General features: G+C 37.8%; 2 protein-coding genes across 4 annotated transcripts in view; one reads left to right on the top strand and one right to left on the bottom strand.

Annotated features, from left to right (window-relative positions):
* LOC145492341 (putative serine protease K12H4.7) overlaps window positions 1-16364 on the bottom strand; it is a 125390-nt gene that overhangs the window by 47934 nt on the left and 61092 nt on the right. For all 3 annotated transcript variants that reach the window (XM_081471782.1, XM_081471781.1, XM_081471780.1), the window contains exon 7: window positions 5352-5469. In XM_081471782.1, coding sequence (XP_081327908.1) covers window positions 5352-5469 — 118 coding nt within the window. The remainder of the gene's footprint in view (window positions 1-5351; window positions 5470-16364) is intronic.
* LOC145492299 (uncharacterized) overlaps window positions 1-16364 on the top strand; it is an 83125-nt gene that overhangs the window by 43976 nt on the left and 22785 nt on the right. The window lies entirely within an intron of this gene.

Genomic DNA, 16364 nt, shown 5'->3' with positions numbered 1-16364 from the left:
CACGTGCCCCGTCAAATAGGATTTCCGGTAATTTACTTCTGTTGTCAACAATCCATTTCAAAATGAAAAATATATCATAGCCACCCAGGTTGTGAGCTATCACTGTCAAAGGTTCAGCGTTCTGCTCGCAATGTTCAAATAGCCATTCACAAAATTCCGTCACGCAACCGACCCCTTCAAACAACTTCTCCTGTCCAGTACCTCCGAATTGTGCAACAACACAAATTGGCTCATTCACTGTTTCGTCATTTTCTACCATCGATTCCACATCAAAGAACAGAAGCCTCCCCATTTTTTTTATTGCGCTTTTTGCGCTGATTGTCTGTTAATTTAGCTTGTTAAATGTAGCATTTGTGAGTGTAAATGTCAACGATGTGATTGCAGTTTTACATTTGGACTTCAAACAAACGTGTTCTTTTTGCAGATCTTTTGAAATGTGCAAATAACACACCTTGCATTTTTTCCACTTTTGACACGTAGAAAGTGATGTGTCGTCAGCATAATGTCGATGGCGATCATAACAATCATGCCCCTTGAAATAGCGAAGGCAAAATTCACACTTGATCACCTCTGTACTGGGTTTGCAAAAGTTTTTACACTGGGTGCATTTACGCGTTTCGCAAACGTGTGGGTTGGCCTTGTAAGCGCGATCACATTTCGTGCAATAAAAACTGTGACCAAGGAAAACGTTGTCTTTGGTAATCACATCAAAATGTTCATCGTGATAATATAGCGACAAGATGCGTTCAGTTTCGGTAGGGTTGATTTTAAGGCTAAGCATGTTTTGTCTCGCTTTGTTGTAGGCCCTGACCTGAAAATCACGAAATTCAGGTAAACAAGATAACTGTTCAATTTCTTTTAGTCCGCATTTGCCGTGGCGCAGTCCTGCTCTTGTCGGCAGACCTCTGGCTTTTTGCACGAGCTTCTTCACGGAGCCTTTACGCTTGATGTTGCAAGCTCTAAAATTCGACTTCGTCAACCTATATTTCGCGACCAACAATGCCACAGGACCGCAAAACGGATTGACTTCCTGTGGAATGGTGATGACGGATCTCTTACTCACAAGCATGTTTTCAGAAGTTTTAAAAAACTGCTTACGCCTATTTGCTTCGTTTCTCCCACCGCCATATGGAATGCAGACGTGCTCTACATCTATAGTAAAAGTTCCGTCACTTACGTCCAATTCTGTGTGAGATTGAAGCACTTTTTCCACTTCGTTGAGTAGATCGTTGGCAGTAAGATGTACAATTTCTTGAAAAGGAATGATAATGGGTGAATCCAAAGGTTGTGAATTGATAATAAATTGTGCTTGATCCCTCGGACTTGAAGCATTTCTCAATTCTCTGACGATCGACTCTAAAAACACAAAGATTTGTTCAATCGTTTCTGTGTCTGTAGGTAGTTCTTCAACTCTAGGTACGTTATATCGTGGGACAAAGAAAAATTCTGAGTCCCACACTCGTGTCATGTTGATTAATTCACCTTCACATTTCATTACCGAGCTTAAAATTCACCATCTTTATTAACTTATCACGACTCACGATGAATTTGATAGCGTTGATCCTAGCAGTATGCAGGACACCTATCATATATGAACTCAGTTAAATGACCTCGCTCTCCATGAGTTCTCGTAGCTCAGTGGATAGAGCGCCCGCCTGGTGTTCGGGAGATCATGGGTTCGATTCTTGTCGGGGACTCAGAATTTTTCTTTGTCCCACGCTCGTGTCATGTTGATTAATTCACCTTCACATTTCATTACCGAGTTTAAAATTCACCATCTTTATTAACTTATCACTACTCATGATGAATTCGATAGCGTTGATCCTAGCAGTATGCAGGACACCTATCATATATGAACTCAGTTAAATGACCTCGCTCTCCTTGAGTTCTCGTAGCTCAGTGGATAGAGCGCCCGCCCGGTGTTCGGGAGGTCATGGGTTCGATTCCTGTCAGGGACTCAGAATTTTTCTTTGTTTAATGCATCAATTAATTAATTAATCATCAGGTGTGTTTGACAGCATGAATCAAAGACGTGCTGCATATCCGTTTCCCATCCAAGGATTACCATAACGCCTCTGGTGAATAAGGTGTGCTTGCTCTATGTTTCACATGTGGTTGCTTATTTTACCACTCCCCTCCTGCACCAAACGTTTGGGTATTTTTCTTTTATGCGCAGAGTGCCTAACTGTCGCTTGGGAAGTAGGTGTCAAAGTTTCGTTGATGATATCATAAAGTTCTGTAGACCCTTTTCTTTTGCTAAGCGCTTGTTGGCTTTTCTTCTTTGTTGTTTTACTTTTCTGCCCAGAAAGCGATGTTATCAGCTTACTCAAAGAATTTGGCCTGAGCGTGACATATTTGCATCCGGCTTCTTTATGTGTTCGTTTTTCGTGCCCAGGTACCGGTAAGTTACACCCCGCTCGCAGATGAATGAAACCTGGGCGTTTTCTAGCTTGGCGAACTTTAGGCATGCTTGCTGTTTCGCGCTTTCGTTCATATGAATCACAACTCCATAAAACAGACTCTTTTGTAAGTCAACATGTTTTATTTTCACACACCTATTCCAAGGTCTCCTTTTCCACCCTTCACTATAATTACTATGATTACTGTTTCAGATGAGGCAACTTCACCTGACCAGCCTAATATTCTGTTTGAATAAGACATATATAATAAAGATATATTAATATTTTATAATTTCTCATTGAAGTTCTTAGCTGTGAATTCTTGTGTTTTGTATGCCGTATGGATCATTAGAAGCTTTTTCATACAGTTTTTTATCAACATTGGTTTCATGGCATAAAAGTGATTTTTCATTTGCTGATGGAAATTCGTATATACAAAAATGAGACCAATTCAGTCTGATATCCTTTGGAGTTTTATAATAGCTCTGACTTAGATATATTACTGAACAATTCTTGTGTCTTCCTCTTATAAAATAATCGATTTTAACATTTATTGAAATACAGTAAATTCATTATCATATGAAGCAAACTATATAATTTTGTTTTTCCTCAGCCTGATGGGCCACAAATTAGCATCCGAAAGCAACAGTCAGGCATAAATTGGTACAATTGTTTATAATTACCAACATTTGATATCATAATTTGGTATTTTCATATTATATCAGTATATAATTTTAGTACTACATGGTGTATTGCATGATGTTTTATATAATATGTGACCTTCCATAGGAAAACACGTCTTATCAAAAACAGCATTTAGGGGGTGTTTGAAATGCCTCACAAACAGGGTTTGACAGCGTTTCAAATGCTTTGCAAACTCTTTTCAAACGCTTTGCAAACCCTTTGCAAACTCCTTACAAACACTTGGAAAGGATTTCAAACACTTTCAAACCCTTTGCAAACTCCTGTCAAATGGTTTGCAAAGCGTGTCAAACGCTTCTCAAACCCTTTGCAAATGCTTCTTAAACCCTTTTCAAATGCTTCACAAACCCTTTGCAAACGCTTCGCAAACCCTGTGCAAACGCTTCTCTTGAGAGCCGGCGGAACCAGTCCACAAGGAATAAAACATGTTTAGCAATGATTAGTTTTTAATACCTTACGGTCAGCAATGAAAAATTTTAATTTATGTCAGTAAGAGTCCGAAATGTGGCTTACAGTAGTTTTTTCCCTGTTTTACGTTTAGCTGGGATTTTAGCAACATTCTGTTCCTGGAAAATTCAGCAAGAAGTATGTAGTTTTGTGTTGTATAACATGACGTCTGAGAGCCATAAAAAAAAATTTCTTTGGTTCAAGTAATGACCCCAGTCCACTAGCCTGAGATAGTCAAATATGTCATAATCTGCCAGAAGCGGCTAAGTGCATTAAACCTGTTACTGCTAAGAAGACACCAATCTTTGCTGAGGTTATTAGGAGTATTATTGATAGGTATGCTGGTCCAACAGCTAATCTTAAAGATTTATGAATAGCTTGTATTTGCTCAGTGGGGTTTGCAGGTTTCACTTCGTTTTGATGAACTTAGTAACATTACTCCTGCACACATGGAATTCTTTTTTGATCATTTAAGAGTGTTTGTCTCAAGGGCGAAGAATGATGTTTATCCTGAAGACAACTATGTTTACATTAAAAGGTTAGGTAGCAAATACTGTCCCGTTGCACTTCTAGAAAGATATGTGTCTGTTGGCGATATTGATCTTTCCTGCACTGCTGCACTTTTCAGGCCAGTAAGACTGTTTAAATCTTCCAATACTTACAAGTTGTACGGAACCAAGCTTTCATACACCAGATGTTGGGAGATCTTTAAGAATTGTTTAAATGATGTTGGTTTAGACAATAAGTTGTATGTTCTCCATAGTTTAAGATTGGGAGGAGTACCTCTGTGGTTAGTAATGGCGTCAACTTATCAGAGCGATCACTTAAACTTATGGGCATTGGAAGTCTGATTGTGCTAAAGATATGTATATCCTTGAGGACACATCTAAGTGGTTAGAAGTACTTGAACTACTCACTAAGGGTTATAGCTGATTAAGTAGGTATTTAGTTCTAGTGAATGTTTCCACTGTGTGAAGTAATTGTACTAGTTACGTCCAAGTGTATTTATAAATGTCAGCTTGGATCGCCCGAGTATCCAATCATCTTTCTGTTGTCGTTTCGAGGATAAAATCCCACCAGTTTTCTGGACAAAAACTTTAGAATTGTGATTTGTCATGATGTGCATTGTATTCTTGATTTCACAGGACAGTACACTGAATAAAGGTAGAGTTTCCTTGTACAAGTTGAAGGAGCAAAAGTTTTCCTCCAAGGCAAACTGTGTAAATTTGTGTTAATTTCACCATTGTTTAACTGACTGTGCATTCACTAGCTGCTATGCGAGACCTCATTTCTGTGGAACTTTTCTGTAGAAAAGCCATGTTTTGTTCGGCATTAGAAATAAACACACAGCTTTTCTTGATCAATTTGCATGCCTATTTCAGGTGTAAGATTTGCTCAGAAAGTTTCACCAGTGTTCATTCCATTCCCAACTTTCTTGCATTCCAGTACAATACCAGTAGCAAGACATTCCCTTTATGAACTAGTTTCCTTGGTGTCTTTTCCATATCTTCAGTTCCGTATTTAGTTTCCTTTATTTAATTTATGATTCACAATGAACAAAGGAGTCAGGAAGCGTCTGTAGTTTTTCAGAACTGAAAATAATCCTATACTACTTAATAGGTTGCTTCAGTCCATGCACGCATGGACAATTGTTTAAAGTAAACAGAGAACTATACAGACATATTTTGCTGATTGAATGAGGCCAGGATTGAACAGTTCTATCCTAGAAGAGAATCTCCCTATCACAGATGCCTTCACGCCCATGTAGGAACCTGCACTCATCTCAATTCAACATGGACTAACCTTACTTGAGGCTATGGCATACCCTCCATAGTTGGTGTTTGTTTGAGTGGCACCATCTTGAATGTTTGTATCATTAAATGTGGGACCAAATATATCCATGCATTGCTGAATTGAATACCTATAAAACAAATATAGAAATAATCAAACTTAATTACATCTCATTATTCTAGACTCTTCCAGATGGATACTTTACTAAAACAATCACCAAACGTTGGTTCCTGCTGTACTGTACAACTCTGCAATTGATCTCCAAATAGAACTGCAAACAATCTTGGCCCACAAATTATCCCAATGGCAGACCAAAATGATCCTGTCATAAAAATGGGAATGGCATGGTTAATGGGGTGGTAGTGGAATGATGTGTGTGTACCATGTAACTCAATTGTGTTAGGAGAGGATTTACCGTTTTTCAGTCATTCTACTTTAAACCATAGTTTAAGATTTTGAAACCTTTCCTAAAAGCCAACAGTAGTATATTACCTTGCAACGTAGTCAAAGTTTCCTGCTCTCAGATTGTATTGAAAGTGAATTTTGTCCTTTTTGAATTTTGCTTTAGCTGCTTTTCTATAGTTTCCCTTGTTAGATATTCATTTTAGATTGAACCTTGTATTTTCGTACAAGCTGCCCTTCATAATTTCTTTGTTAGTATTTGCTAATGTTTGTATTAAACTTTGTACTTATGCCACGTATTGCCACTCTTCATGTGACGTCATCATTTTCCAAAATAAGAAATTACCAATCCTTCTGAAGTTTCAGTTTCATCAGATGTAAGACCCTTTAATAACTTGATGTTTTGCAGCGTTTAAGCTCGACAGGGTTCCTCATTTTGAAATAGGGCACGTTTGAATTTCCAAGTTTATGCGTTCTGTGACATTAAAATGGCGGCCCAATAAGGCTCTCAAATAGTAAAAAAGATGAGTTATTGCTCAAGTTTTTGCTAACTAAACAGTTGTTGCTATAGAAAAAGTATTAATTTCAATGTGTCGGAGCTCTAGAGTAATAACTTTGTTTCAATGGCAAAATTCAATGACAGATGTTTCTGTTACTTTATGGCCGCATGTTTGTGTCCCTCCGAGGGGCACAAACATGGCGACTCCATAAAAAGCTCTATAAATTTGTGTGAAACACTTCTCCGAATAGCGGGAGAATGAAAAACTGCACAGACCTAAATCTTGGCGAGGTTGTTTATGTATCAATCATCTTTCATATCCCAGCTTCTTGACTTAATTTATTGAATGGTTATGATTTTTATTTTTGATGGTGTGACACTGCAAACCAGCCATACACTTGTACAGAACTTTGTACTTTTGACACGAGGTGATGATGAAAGTGCAGTTAAGTTACAACACAAGTATTAAGCTGCTTGCCTGATGCATTTATAGGGGCATCTGCAATTCTTTTTAAAGGTGTGTTTTGGTTCTAAGAACAGAATTTAACCGTCTGGAAGAAAACCATGACACACGACACCATCTTTATTTTCGATGTTGTGATCAAAAAACAAAACTTTCCCCTACCCCCTAGAATATGCAAAGGACCAAAACACAATAGGTACCAAAGAAATCTCTGGGGAGTAGGAAAGAGCCAATTTCTTAGTATTTTTAAACGGCCACTTGACTCACCTACCCAGCAAGGGAGTTTATATATGCCCCCAGCAACTCCTACGCAAAGTTAACCGAGTTAACAATGAAAAGCTTTTAAGGGCCCATTAACCGATCTTTTCGAGCCGTTGCTAAGGAAAATTTAGTCTCATATAACCTCATCATCTTTAGTTAGTTCAGAGTTATTTCATGTGTTTTAACTTTTTCATGATCAGTAACACTAGTGATGACATCATCAGGCCACACCCATGGTCATGTGACTAATACAGAAAAAATGCAAAGGCTCCCAGGCAGATTACTTTATCGGGATTTTTTTTCATTGATTTAATATTTTAATTTAAATCCTCATTACGCTATGCATCAATTTTGTTTCATTTCTAAAAGGTCAGATTTTGAAAGCATTTCAAGATATTGAAAAATTCATAATTCTCTGAAAAAAGCATGATTTCGAAAAAGGAATGCATAGCTATGTTTCCAACATTGGCTTTAATCGAAATTCGTCGAAAAAGACTGCATTTAATGAAAAACCGCGTTTCCTCTAGCATTTAAAGAAACCAGAATTGCGCCTGATAGATATTGGAAGTTACCCTATCAGCGCATGCGCAATTTACACTACCAGCACACTTCGGTAAGATCAAACAAAGCCACATGGAGTTAGTTTTTCTCTTTCTGTTGCTCTTGTTTATCTCTCTTTCTCTTATTTTGTCTTTGCTTGTACTTTTTTTGCTTTGTATGTAGTGAAACATGAAGAAAAACTTCTAAAATGTAAGCGAATTTGCAAGTTTTCGAGTTGTTATTATTTTCTGCGCTCAGGCTGATGTAAATAACCGGAAGTGAAATTTCACCTCCTTAGCAATGCGCGTGAGCGTGTGCATGAATCGGTTAATGGGCCCTTAAACAGATTTGTGTTACAGTCTTTTAGTATGTCGTCATATTGCGTCCAGCTGACGAAAATATTGACATCTGAACGTCACATTTTTGATCAGGAACTAGCATTTCGCTTACTTGGAGTATCTCTCCCAGTATTTTAACCTCAATAGTCCTGTCCTATGGACTTCGCACTAAAAACCAGTCTTTCCCAATCACAAAACTCGCTAGTTCCTGCAGAAAAATCAAAAGGCCCTTTTGGCCCACCTCATGTCGCTCGTTTTAGAATGAAGAGAAATCTATTGCTAAACCAAGCGTAATGCTACTGTAGATAAAGTAAACAGGAGCGTATTTTCATCTCACCTCACTATCCGACTATCCAACTTGATCTGGCCCGATCTCACCATTATTTACATGTACACTTAATTCTTGTGATTTATACCTGTTTGCTTATTCTTGAAAAGTGTGCAAAAAAAGTAGTGTTACATGCTAGTTTCACATTTCTTCGCAAGCATTAGTTTCAACCACAAGATTTGGGCCAACTATGAATGACTATCAACTCAGTCACTTCTGATATCCACAGGGTTCAATAGGCCAATTTCGATAACTTAAATTCCAACTTGGCACCAAGGCTTAGGGGAATAAAACAAAAGAAATCATTTATTCAACCCAACTTTGATGTGATTTCTTTTGCTTCATTCCCTTAAACTTTTTAGCTGACCTTGTTTTATGGGTGTCTATAAAACAAAGACCTAAGACCTAAGACCTAAGACCTAAGACCCAAAAACGAAGACTTGCTTTTTTACAGGCCTATCAAACCAGAGACAGTTAAACCGGGTCAACGCTTTTCTTCAGACACCAACTGACATGAAATTAATGAGGTCTTTGTTTTGTAGATAAGGCCAGTTTGAACTACAAAACAAAGACCCTCGCTTAAATGCTTTGTTCATTGCCAGCTGACACGAAATCAATTAATGGGGTCTTCGTTTTGTAGATAGGGCCAGCTCGAACCACAAAATGAAGACCCTCACTTAAATGCTTTGTTCGTTGTCAGCTGACATGAAATTAATGGGGTCTTTGTTTTGTATATAAGGCCAGCTCGAACTACAAAACGAAGACCCTCGCTTAAATGCTTTGTTCATTGTCAGCTGACGCGGAATCAGTGGGGTCTTTGTTTTATAGATAAGGCCAGCTGGAACTACAAAATGAAGACCCTTGCTTAAATGCTTTGTTCATTGTCAGCTGATGCGCAATCAATGGGTTCTTTGTTTTGTTGATAAGACCAGCTCAAACCACAAAACGAAGACCCTTGCTTAAATGCTATGTTCATTGTCAGCTGACAAGGAATCAATTGGGTCTTCATTTTTTGGATAAGACTGGTTCGAGCTACAAAATGAAGACCCTCGCTTCAATGCTTTGTTAGATGTCAACTGACGCGAAATGGGTTCTTGTATAATGTCGACAGTTTTTATCGGCTAATCCCCTGTAGACCCTACTTCTTAACAGTAATTTGAAAACAATAAAAAAAAAGAATAAAATAATGTAAACTTGCACACCTTCGGGGACAGTATGGACGCAAAACCATCTGCTGCCCCCAATTTCAAAAGGAAGACCCTCTTTAAAATAAAGAAAATCAAATAGTGTTTTATTTGCAATTGGAGGAAAACATACAAACAGAGAGAATTCTGCGATTTCCACTAGAATTTACAAACGGTTGATCTTCATATTTATAGCTGAGTAACATTAACAACGATCAAATTGGACACAAATTAAATGAAATAATTAGCTGACTCCCTTTCTATCCCTTTTAATACATTTGTATTGAAATGCAGGCATGCTTGTTTGTAAAAATAGGGCATGACCTAGAATATTTTGTGTATATATAATTTATAAAACGTAAATTTGAACTGGAATAGACGCAGTCACATTTTAACATAATGTTTATCGCTACAAAACAAGATTGATGATTGAACAAGTTTGAAATCTGAAAATATTGTCATTTCCTAAACATTCTCCATAAAATTCTCATTCATGATTGCCTTCATGATGGTACGCCACATATTGAATAAACCTTCATTGGGCCCTGAAACACTTTCACAATTTTTTTCGTAAGGGAAAGAGGCCCTTACTCGGTTCCCATATTAATTATTTTACGTCTTTACTGGCTTAAGTTGATGTCAACAAAAGTATAGGACGCTCATATGAGCCATAGCCAATCAGGAGCTGAGGAAGACAATGAGGCATTGTTTGGAGAACAATGGATGCTATTGTTCTCCAAATTCAAGATGGCACCTTGAAAAGTTGGACCAATCAGGAGCCGACTTTTTAAATTCAAGATGGCGGCACCCATGAAAGTGAGGCCATGTCGGAAAACCGCCCACCAGCCTTGAAGAAGGACTGGGATTGGTCTCACGGATTTCTATGGTGACACAAATCATGCCAGGGTCATGCAAAAATGTCACGGGGGTTACGCAAAATGTCACGCAACTTCAAAATCAATACTTACAGTGTCCTGGGGTCCTAAATGACAGAAGTCCGTCCGGCAAGCAGCCATGATAAAGACTGAGAGACTTGGGTCCGAGATCTGACTATTGGGGGCTGTCCCAAAGCATCATGGGATGATGACCTCATCAGGATCCAATCAGAATGAATTAAAATATTGGCTCCTCCCCAGTCTCCTCTCTTAAGGAGAACATTACACCAAACATCACACAATGTCAAATGTCACAAACTTTAATATCAAAACTTTTGTGCTAACATTACAAGATATGACGTCATTACCATGTTGATCGAATAAAAAGACTGGTTTCTATCATCATCACACAATTTCAAATGAACTTTTAATTAATGTCCAAAACGTTTGTGCTAAAATTACAGAAAGCTGGTCATTGTGTCTCAAATAAGATAACACTTTTAAAAAGCATGAATGCAATCTTTGGCAAGTAACAAATAATAAGGGAAGGCAAAAATATATAGGGTAAAGGGTGAGAAGAAAAAAAATACAATTGAAAGACTTCAAGTGGAAATGAATGGCTAATGGCACTTTGCAATAAAATCTAATTTCCTTGACCTCGACTGTTCCCTTGAGAAAAGCATCATTCAAAGGAATCTTGAACAAACAATAGGCATCTTGGGCGACCATTGAAGAATAAACATAATTAGTCAGAGATGAAATGTGGAATAAATTAAAACCAAAAAGTACATGTTTAGAAGCTGTATCTTTACCCTTGAGAATAACATGAAAGAAATTTCAGACTTTTTGTGCTTGAACTAAAGATCTAACTTCATTTACATACACTACAAACTAATCGCTTCAAATAAAACAGCTGCTCGAATAATAAGCAGTTTTCAAATAGCGACAAAAATCATGTACATCAAACATGGCCCTTTCCTCCAAAGTGTCACACAACTTGTGATCACTCAAGTCCATAACTGCCAAGACAGGAAAGAAACTACAAAGGAGATGTGTGCTGAACGATGTCACAAGTAAAATGAATTCTCTCAAGAACGTTTGACTTGTAAACGGGTATTCACAAAACAGTAGACAATGTCCCGTGGTTAACAACCAATGAGAAGATGGGGGATATGGGGGTATGTGATATCACGTGGTTAATGACCAATAAGAAGACGGGGATAAGGGGGTATACCCCACAGTAATGTCATTAAATTGTTATAAACAAAACAGAGTCTGAGTGTTTATAACATTCATTGAATAATAATAACATGAACTTTAGAGGGAGAATTGATTATAATTTTGGTGAATAAAATAGACAGGCCAAACACGACTCCCATTGGTCCTTTGGTGTTATCGTTGACCTTCAAAGTTTGGCTCTAACGAGTATATCTTTTAACGACCTCCCTTTTCTGCACAAAAGGATAAGACGGTCTTTAAATATTAATTTTCTCTAACCACAGGTTGGTTCTTTATAAGGTGCCACTTTGCCATTAGAATATTCTTAAGATTAGGCACAGAAGGGTGATATTCTGTTACGAACGGCAAGATTCTTTTGTGCGTCTTTTGTTTATTTTGTAGCACTGATGATCTTTCGTTAAATTTAACTTCTGAAAGAATCTCCTGCGAAAGGTTATCTGGATGACCCCTTGCTCTTAATTTTCGTTTGAATTGCCTAATGCTGTCTTCAAAAGTTTTCTCTGAAGAGTTGAGAAGGAGGAGGAGAAAAAATAAGCAAATTAAGGATAGGGGAGGACGAGAAGGAGGAGGAGGAGGTCATGGAGGATGAAAAGAAAGAGGGGGAGGAGGAGGAGGAGAAAAAATGGAAAAAGTAAGAGGAGAAGAAAAACGAGAAGGACGAGGTGGTAGAGGAAAAGCAGGGGGAGGAGGAGGAGGTGGAGTAGGAGAAGGAAGTGGAAGAGGAGGGGGAGGAGGTGGAGGAGGAGGTGGAAGAGGAGATGGCAAAGGAGAAGAAGGAAATGGAAGAGGATCGTTTCTCAAATGTCCCCGTTCCTTAAGTGTCTTTTGGAATATATTTAATATTTAATATTTATAAGGGAAACTTACAGTAATAAAGAGAAGAATACACAGTTAAGATATTCATATCTCCACTAAATCCTTAAAATCCATCGTAATTAGAATATCTTACGAAGCGGCCGACTGCCATTTGAAACTGGAAGTTCAAACCCTCTCTAAGAAGATCCAAATTGGACGGAATTCATGGATTTGGTGGAATTGTTTTTCAGACTGCCATCTAAAACTGGAAGTTCAGACTGTCTCAAAACATAGGCACGCAAGGCATGCAAGAGTTATTTTTTTGTGTGAAGTGTCGGAGATAGAAGCATTCATGGTACAGTGATGATTTGGTTAATTTGACAAGTTTTTATGGTTGCGATGTTACATCGGTCATGGTAATATAGCTAAATAGTAAGCCATAAAATGTTTGACTGAACAAACTTCAGTTATCTGACACGTCTCCAGATTAATGTAGATACCATCTTATTTTCTGACAGGAAATTTGATTCGTTCTTTGATACAACCCGCACTGTGACTGGTGTGACACATGCACATGCATAACTCCCTCACTCACCGATCACATAACCTTTCCAACCCCTGAGAGGAATTTTTGCTCAAAAATACTCAAGTTAATTTAAAGACTTTTTCGCATTTTATAAGAGTTGTAAGTTTATCCTTTTACACAACACAACGCAGCATAACACAACACAACTTCACCAAAAATAGAAAGAAAAAAACCTCTTTGACACGTTGAAAGTCTGATTTAATTAAATGCACTTTAACTTGACGCCACGCAGTCTTCAAAGAACATTTGAACAGTTTTCATACTTTTTACCTTTAAAAACATCGGACTAAAATGAATGTCATCAAATAAAACTATTAAACAGCTACTACAGAGGCGTAAAAACACTCTAGAAATGAAAGCTTCTTTTTTGTTTAATATCCTGGGAACAATAGTCGATAACTTGTAAGCTCTAATTGAATTTACTCCCATATGAAAAACGAAAGTGTCGAGTTACAATTTGTAACTAAAAATAGCAAACATCTCGTAGGAACAAGTGGTGACGATTCATCAGCTCTAATTGAATTTACTACCTTGTGAAAAACAAACCAAGTGATTTATTTATATTTTTTGGCGTTAAGGATAGGAATAACCGAAGGGTTTTTGTAGCAATTTGTTAGAGCGATTTCTCAAAACCCGTTAAAAAAAATTAATATTCAAAATTTAACAGCTCAAACCTCCAACAACTCCTCCATTGTTGCCCAATGGCCTCTCGCTTCTAGTGTTTTGATGTCTAAATCCTGTGTCCGCTGCAATCTCATCATCTTAGCAACTGTCTTTTGCTCTCTTTTGAGGTACAGCTCTGTTGCAGAGAACTTTCGAAAGACTGCCTCTGATACGCCATGAAGCTTTCTGAAGTCTATCATTTCAGAAATGGCATCTATGTAGCCTAAACGTTCACCATGTCCAAGCTTGCATTCGTCTTGTAAGTAGTCGATAAAATTGAACAACAAATTTGGAGAACACAAACTAAAGTCCACCATGCCAAAAGTCAACTCTTCCTCGTCTTCACAACAAAATCTAAGAAACTTAAAGCATCTTGTCACTATTTGTTGAGCTGCGCGATCTTTCTTGCAACCACCACCACTTCCAGTCAACCATCTCGTGAATACTTCACCAATGTCACACGACAATGAAAATGAGGGAAGTAACTTTCCGGCATGTTTTGTAGTCTCACTTGTTTGATCTTGAATTGTGTTCACCATTGGAACATTTCTTGCTACCTTTAGCGAAACTGATTTCTTTCGAATTGGGCTTTTCATCGAAATAAAAGAACCAACTGTGCTTGGTATTAACATGTTTTCTGCACCCTCTTTGACTTTGAAATCCATCATGGTCACACTCTCATATTGGGCAGTGATACAACCTGTCAGTTTCATCCTTTTCCAAGTGAAGCCATTTTGGTTTGGGTGATGCTCCATCAATGTCCGACCAATTGACTTTGCACTTCTTGCTCATTTTACCTTTTGAAGAGCATTTAGCCAACACGATCTCCTTTAAATCTGACCCATAACCAAGGAGCTGATGACAAGCAAAGGAACTGCATATATGTTTGTATTTGCCAAGTCATGCCCTTACTTGCCCGCCCTCATTACTATTGTGCAAAATTCATGACAGTGACATGCAACCAAACTTGCCCAAGCAGGTCTGAGCACGCCCAATTGTTTGCCTTACAAAGGACACCTCCATTTGGGAACAAAATAGGAATGCGCAGAGAAATGGTCCGAAATCTGGTCCCAAATGACCAAATTGGGAACAATATGTTCCATTACAGAGAGGAACTCGGAAGAAAAGGTCCTAAATTATCAATTTGGGAACAATATGTTCCATTTATGGATAGGAACTCGGAAAAAACAGTCCTATATTTCGTAATAAGTGGCCAATTTGGGAACGAACTGTACATGTTCCATTCACAGATGGGAATTCGGAACAAAAGTATCAATTTGGGAACGATATGTTCCATTGGCAGATGAGAATTCGGAACAAAACAGTCCTAATTTACAAATTTGGGAACAATGTGTTCCATCAACAGATAGAAACTCGGAACAAAACAGTTCTAATTTACCAATTTGGGAACAATGTGTTCCATTTACAGATACGAATTCGGAACAAAACAGTCCTAAATGACCAATTTTGGAACAATGTGTTCCATCAACAGATAGAAACTCGGAACAAAACAGTCCTAAATGACCAATTTGAGAACAATGTATTCCATCAACAGATAGAAACTCAGAACAAAACAGTCCTAACTGACCAATTTGGGAACAATGTGTTCCATTAACAGATAGGAAATTGGAACAAAACAGTCCTACAGTACTGTGCAAAAAGAATGCAAACGAATTTCCTCGAAATTCGGCTATTGTTCCCGCGAAATATCGTAGAAATTTCGAGCGAAGAATCGTGATTTATCGGGCGATATTTCAAAGAAAATTCGTTGAGCGACACGAAAATTCGCTAATCTAAGAACGGTATTTCGATGAGATTTCACCAGAAATGAAACGAAAATTCGCGTAGCTAAACGAAAAATCACAATCCCGAAACGATATTTCGTTGATTGTCGGTAAGCGTATGGTATTTATGAATGAATGGAACTGACAACTGTACACACAGCCCTTCGATGACCTTCAAAACAATTAAGCTTAAGCAATTAAGCTGAGTGTCAACACAACCCGAATGAAACTATTCAAAAGAATTCACAAGATATTTCAAAAACCTACAAGCTTAACGTTTATTCGATCAATAGTTTGTGTATGAAGAGATACAACAGTGTGATGCCCTTACCAGTTCGACTGTCAATAACGTTCTATCTAAGCTTGTTGTTTGTTGCGTTGTGTTTTTTATTTTAATCTGGAGTAGATGCGGGGAGGTGTGTTTTCAATCGGTCCACATTTTAATAGTTCATTGTTTACTGAGTCGGTTTCATTGAAGGAAAGGCACTGCGGCACGTTAATCAGTGTCAACCAGTGCTGTTTTGCTTAGCTTCAGTGAATTAAACTCTTATTGAAAGCATCCCGCGGACTCAGTGTCTTTATAAAATAAATTATCTTTAGTCTGTTCCATTGAACTAAACAGTATCTTTAGTTTAGTGAAACAGATTTAAAGATAATTTTAATATGTCAATGCGTTGTTTTGTTTTGTGTTTTTTTTTCTTTCGTCGATTTCGTTATTGTTTATAATGCGCTGTTTTGCTTCGGTAATATTTGGGCGCTCGGGATGTTAAACTTGCTTGTTGACGTCACGATGATCCATTTGCCAACTCTAGATCTGTTTTGCACATTTATATTGCAAGGAAACATTCCTTTCAAATACTAATGTGAAGCGGGATGAAGCCAAATTTGATCCGAACTCTTAGCGAATAATTTAGCAATTTACCACGTAACAGCAAGCACCATCAGTACTCGCTTATAAAAAAAAATTAAAGAAAGCCAAAATACTCAGAGCTAGTCCCAGAAAGAACTCTTACGCTACAAAGGTAGGTAAAAGAGGATAAAAGATAACTGTTTCTGTTTTATTGGTCA

This window comes from Orbicella franksi, chromosome 7, assembly GCF_964199315.1.
Source record: "Orbicella franksi chromosome 7, jaOrbFran1.1, whole genome shotgun sequence".
Lineage (NCBI taxonomy): Eukaryota > Metazoa > Cnidaria > Anthozoa > Scleractinia > Merulinidae > Orbicella > Orbicella franksi.
The sequence above is the reverse complement of the archived record's forward strand: the minus strand, read 5'-3'. Positions and strand labels throughout refer to the sequence as shown.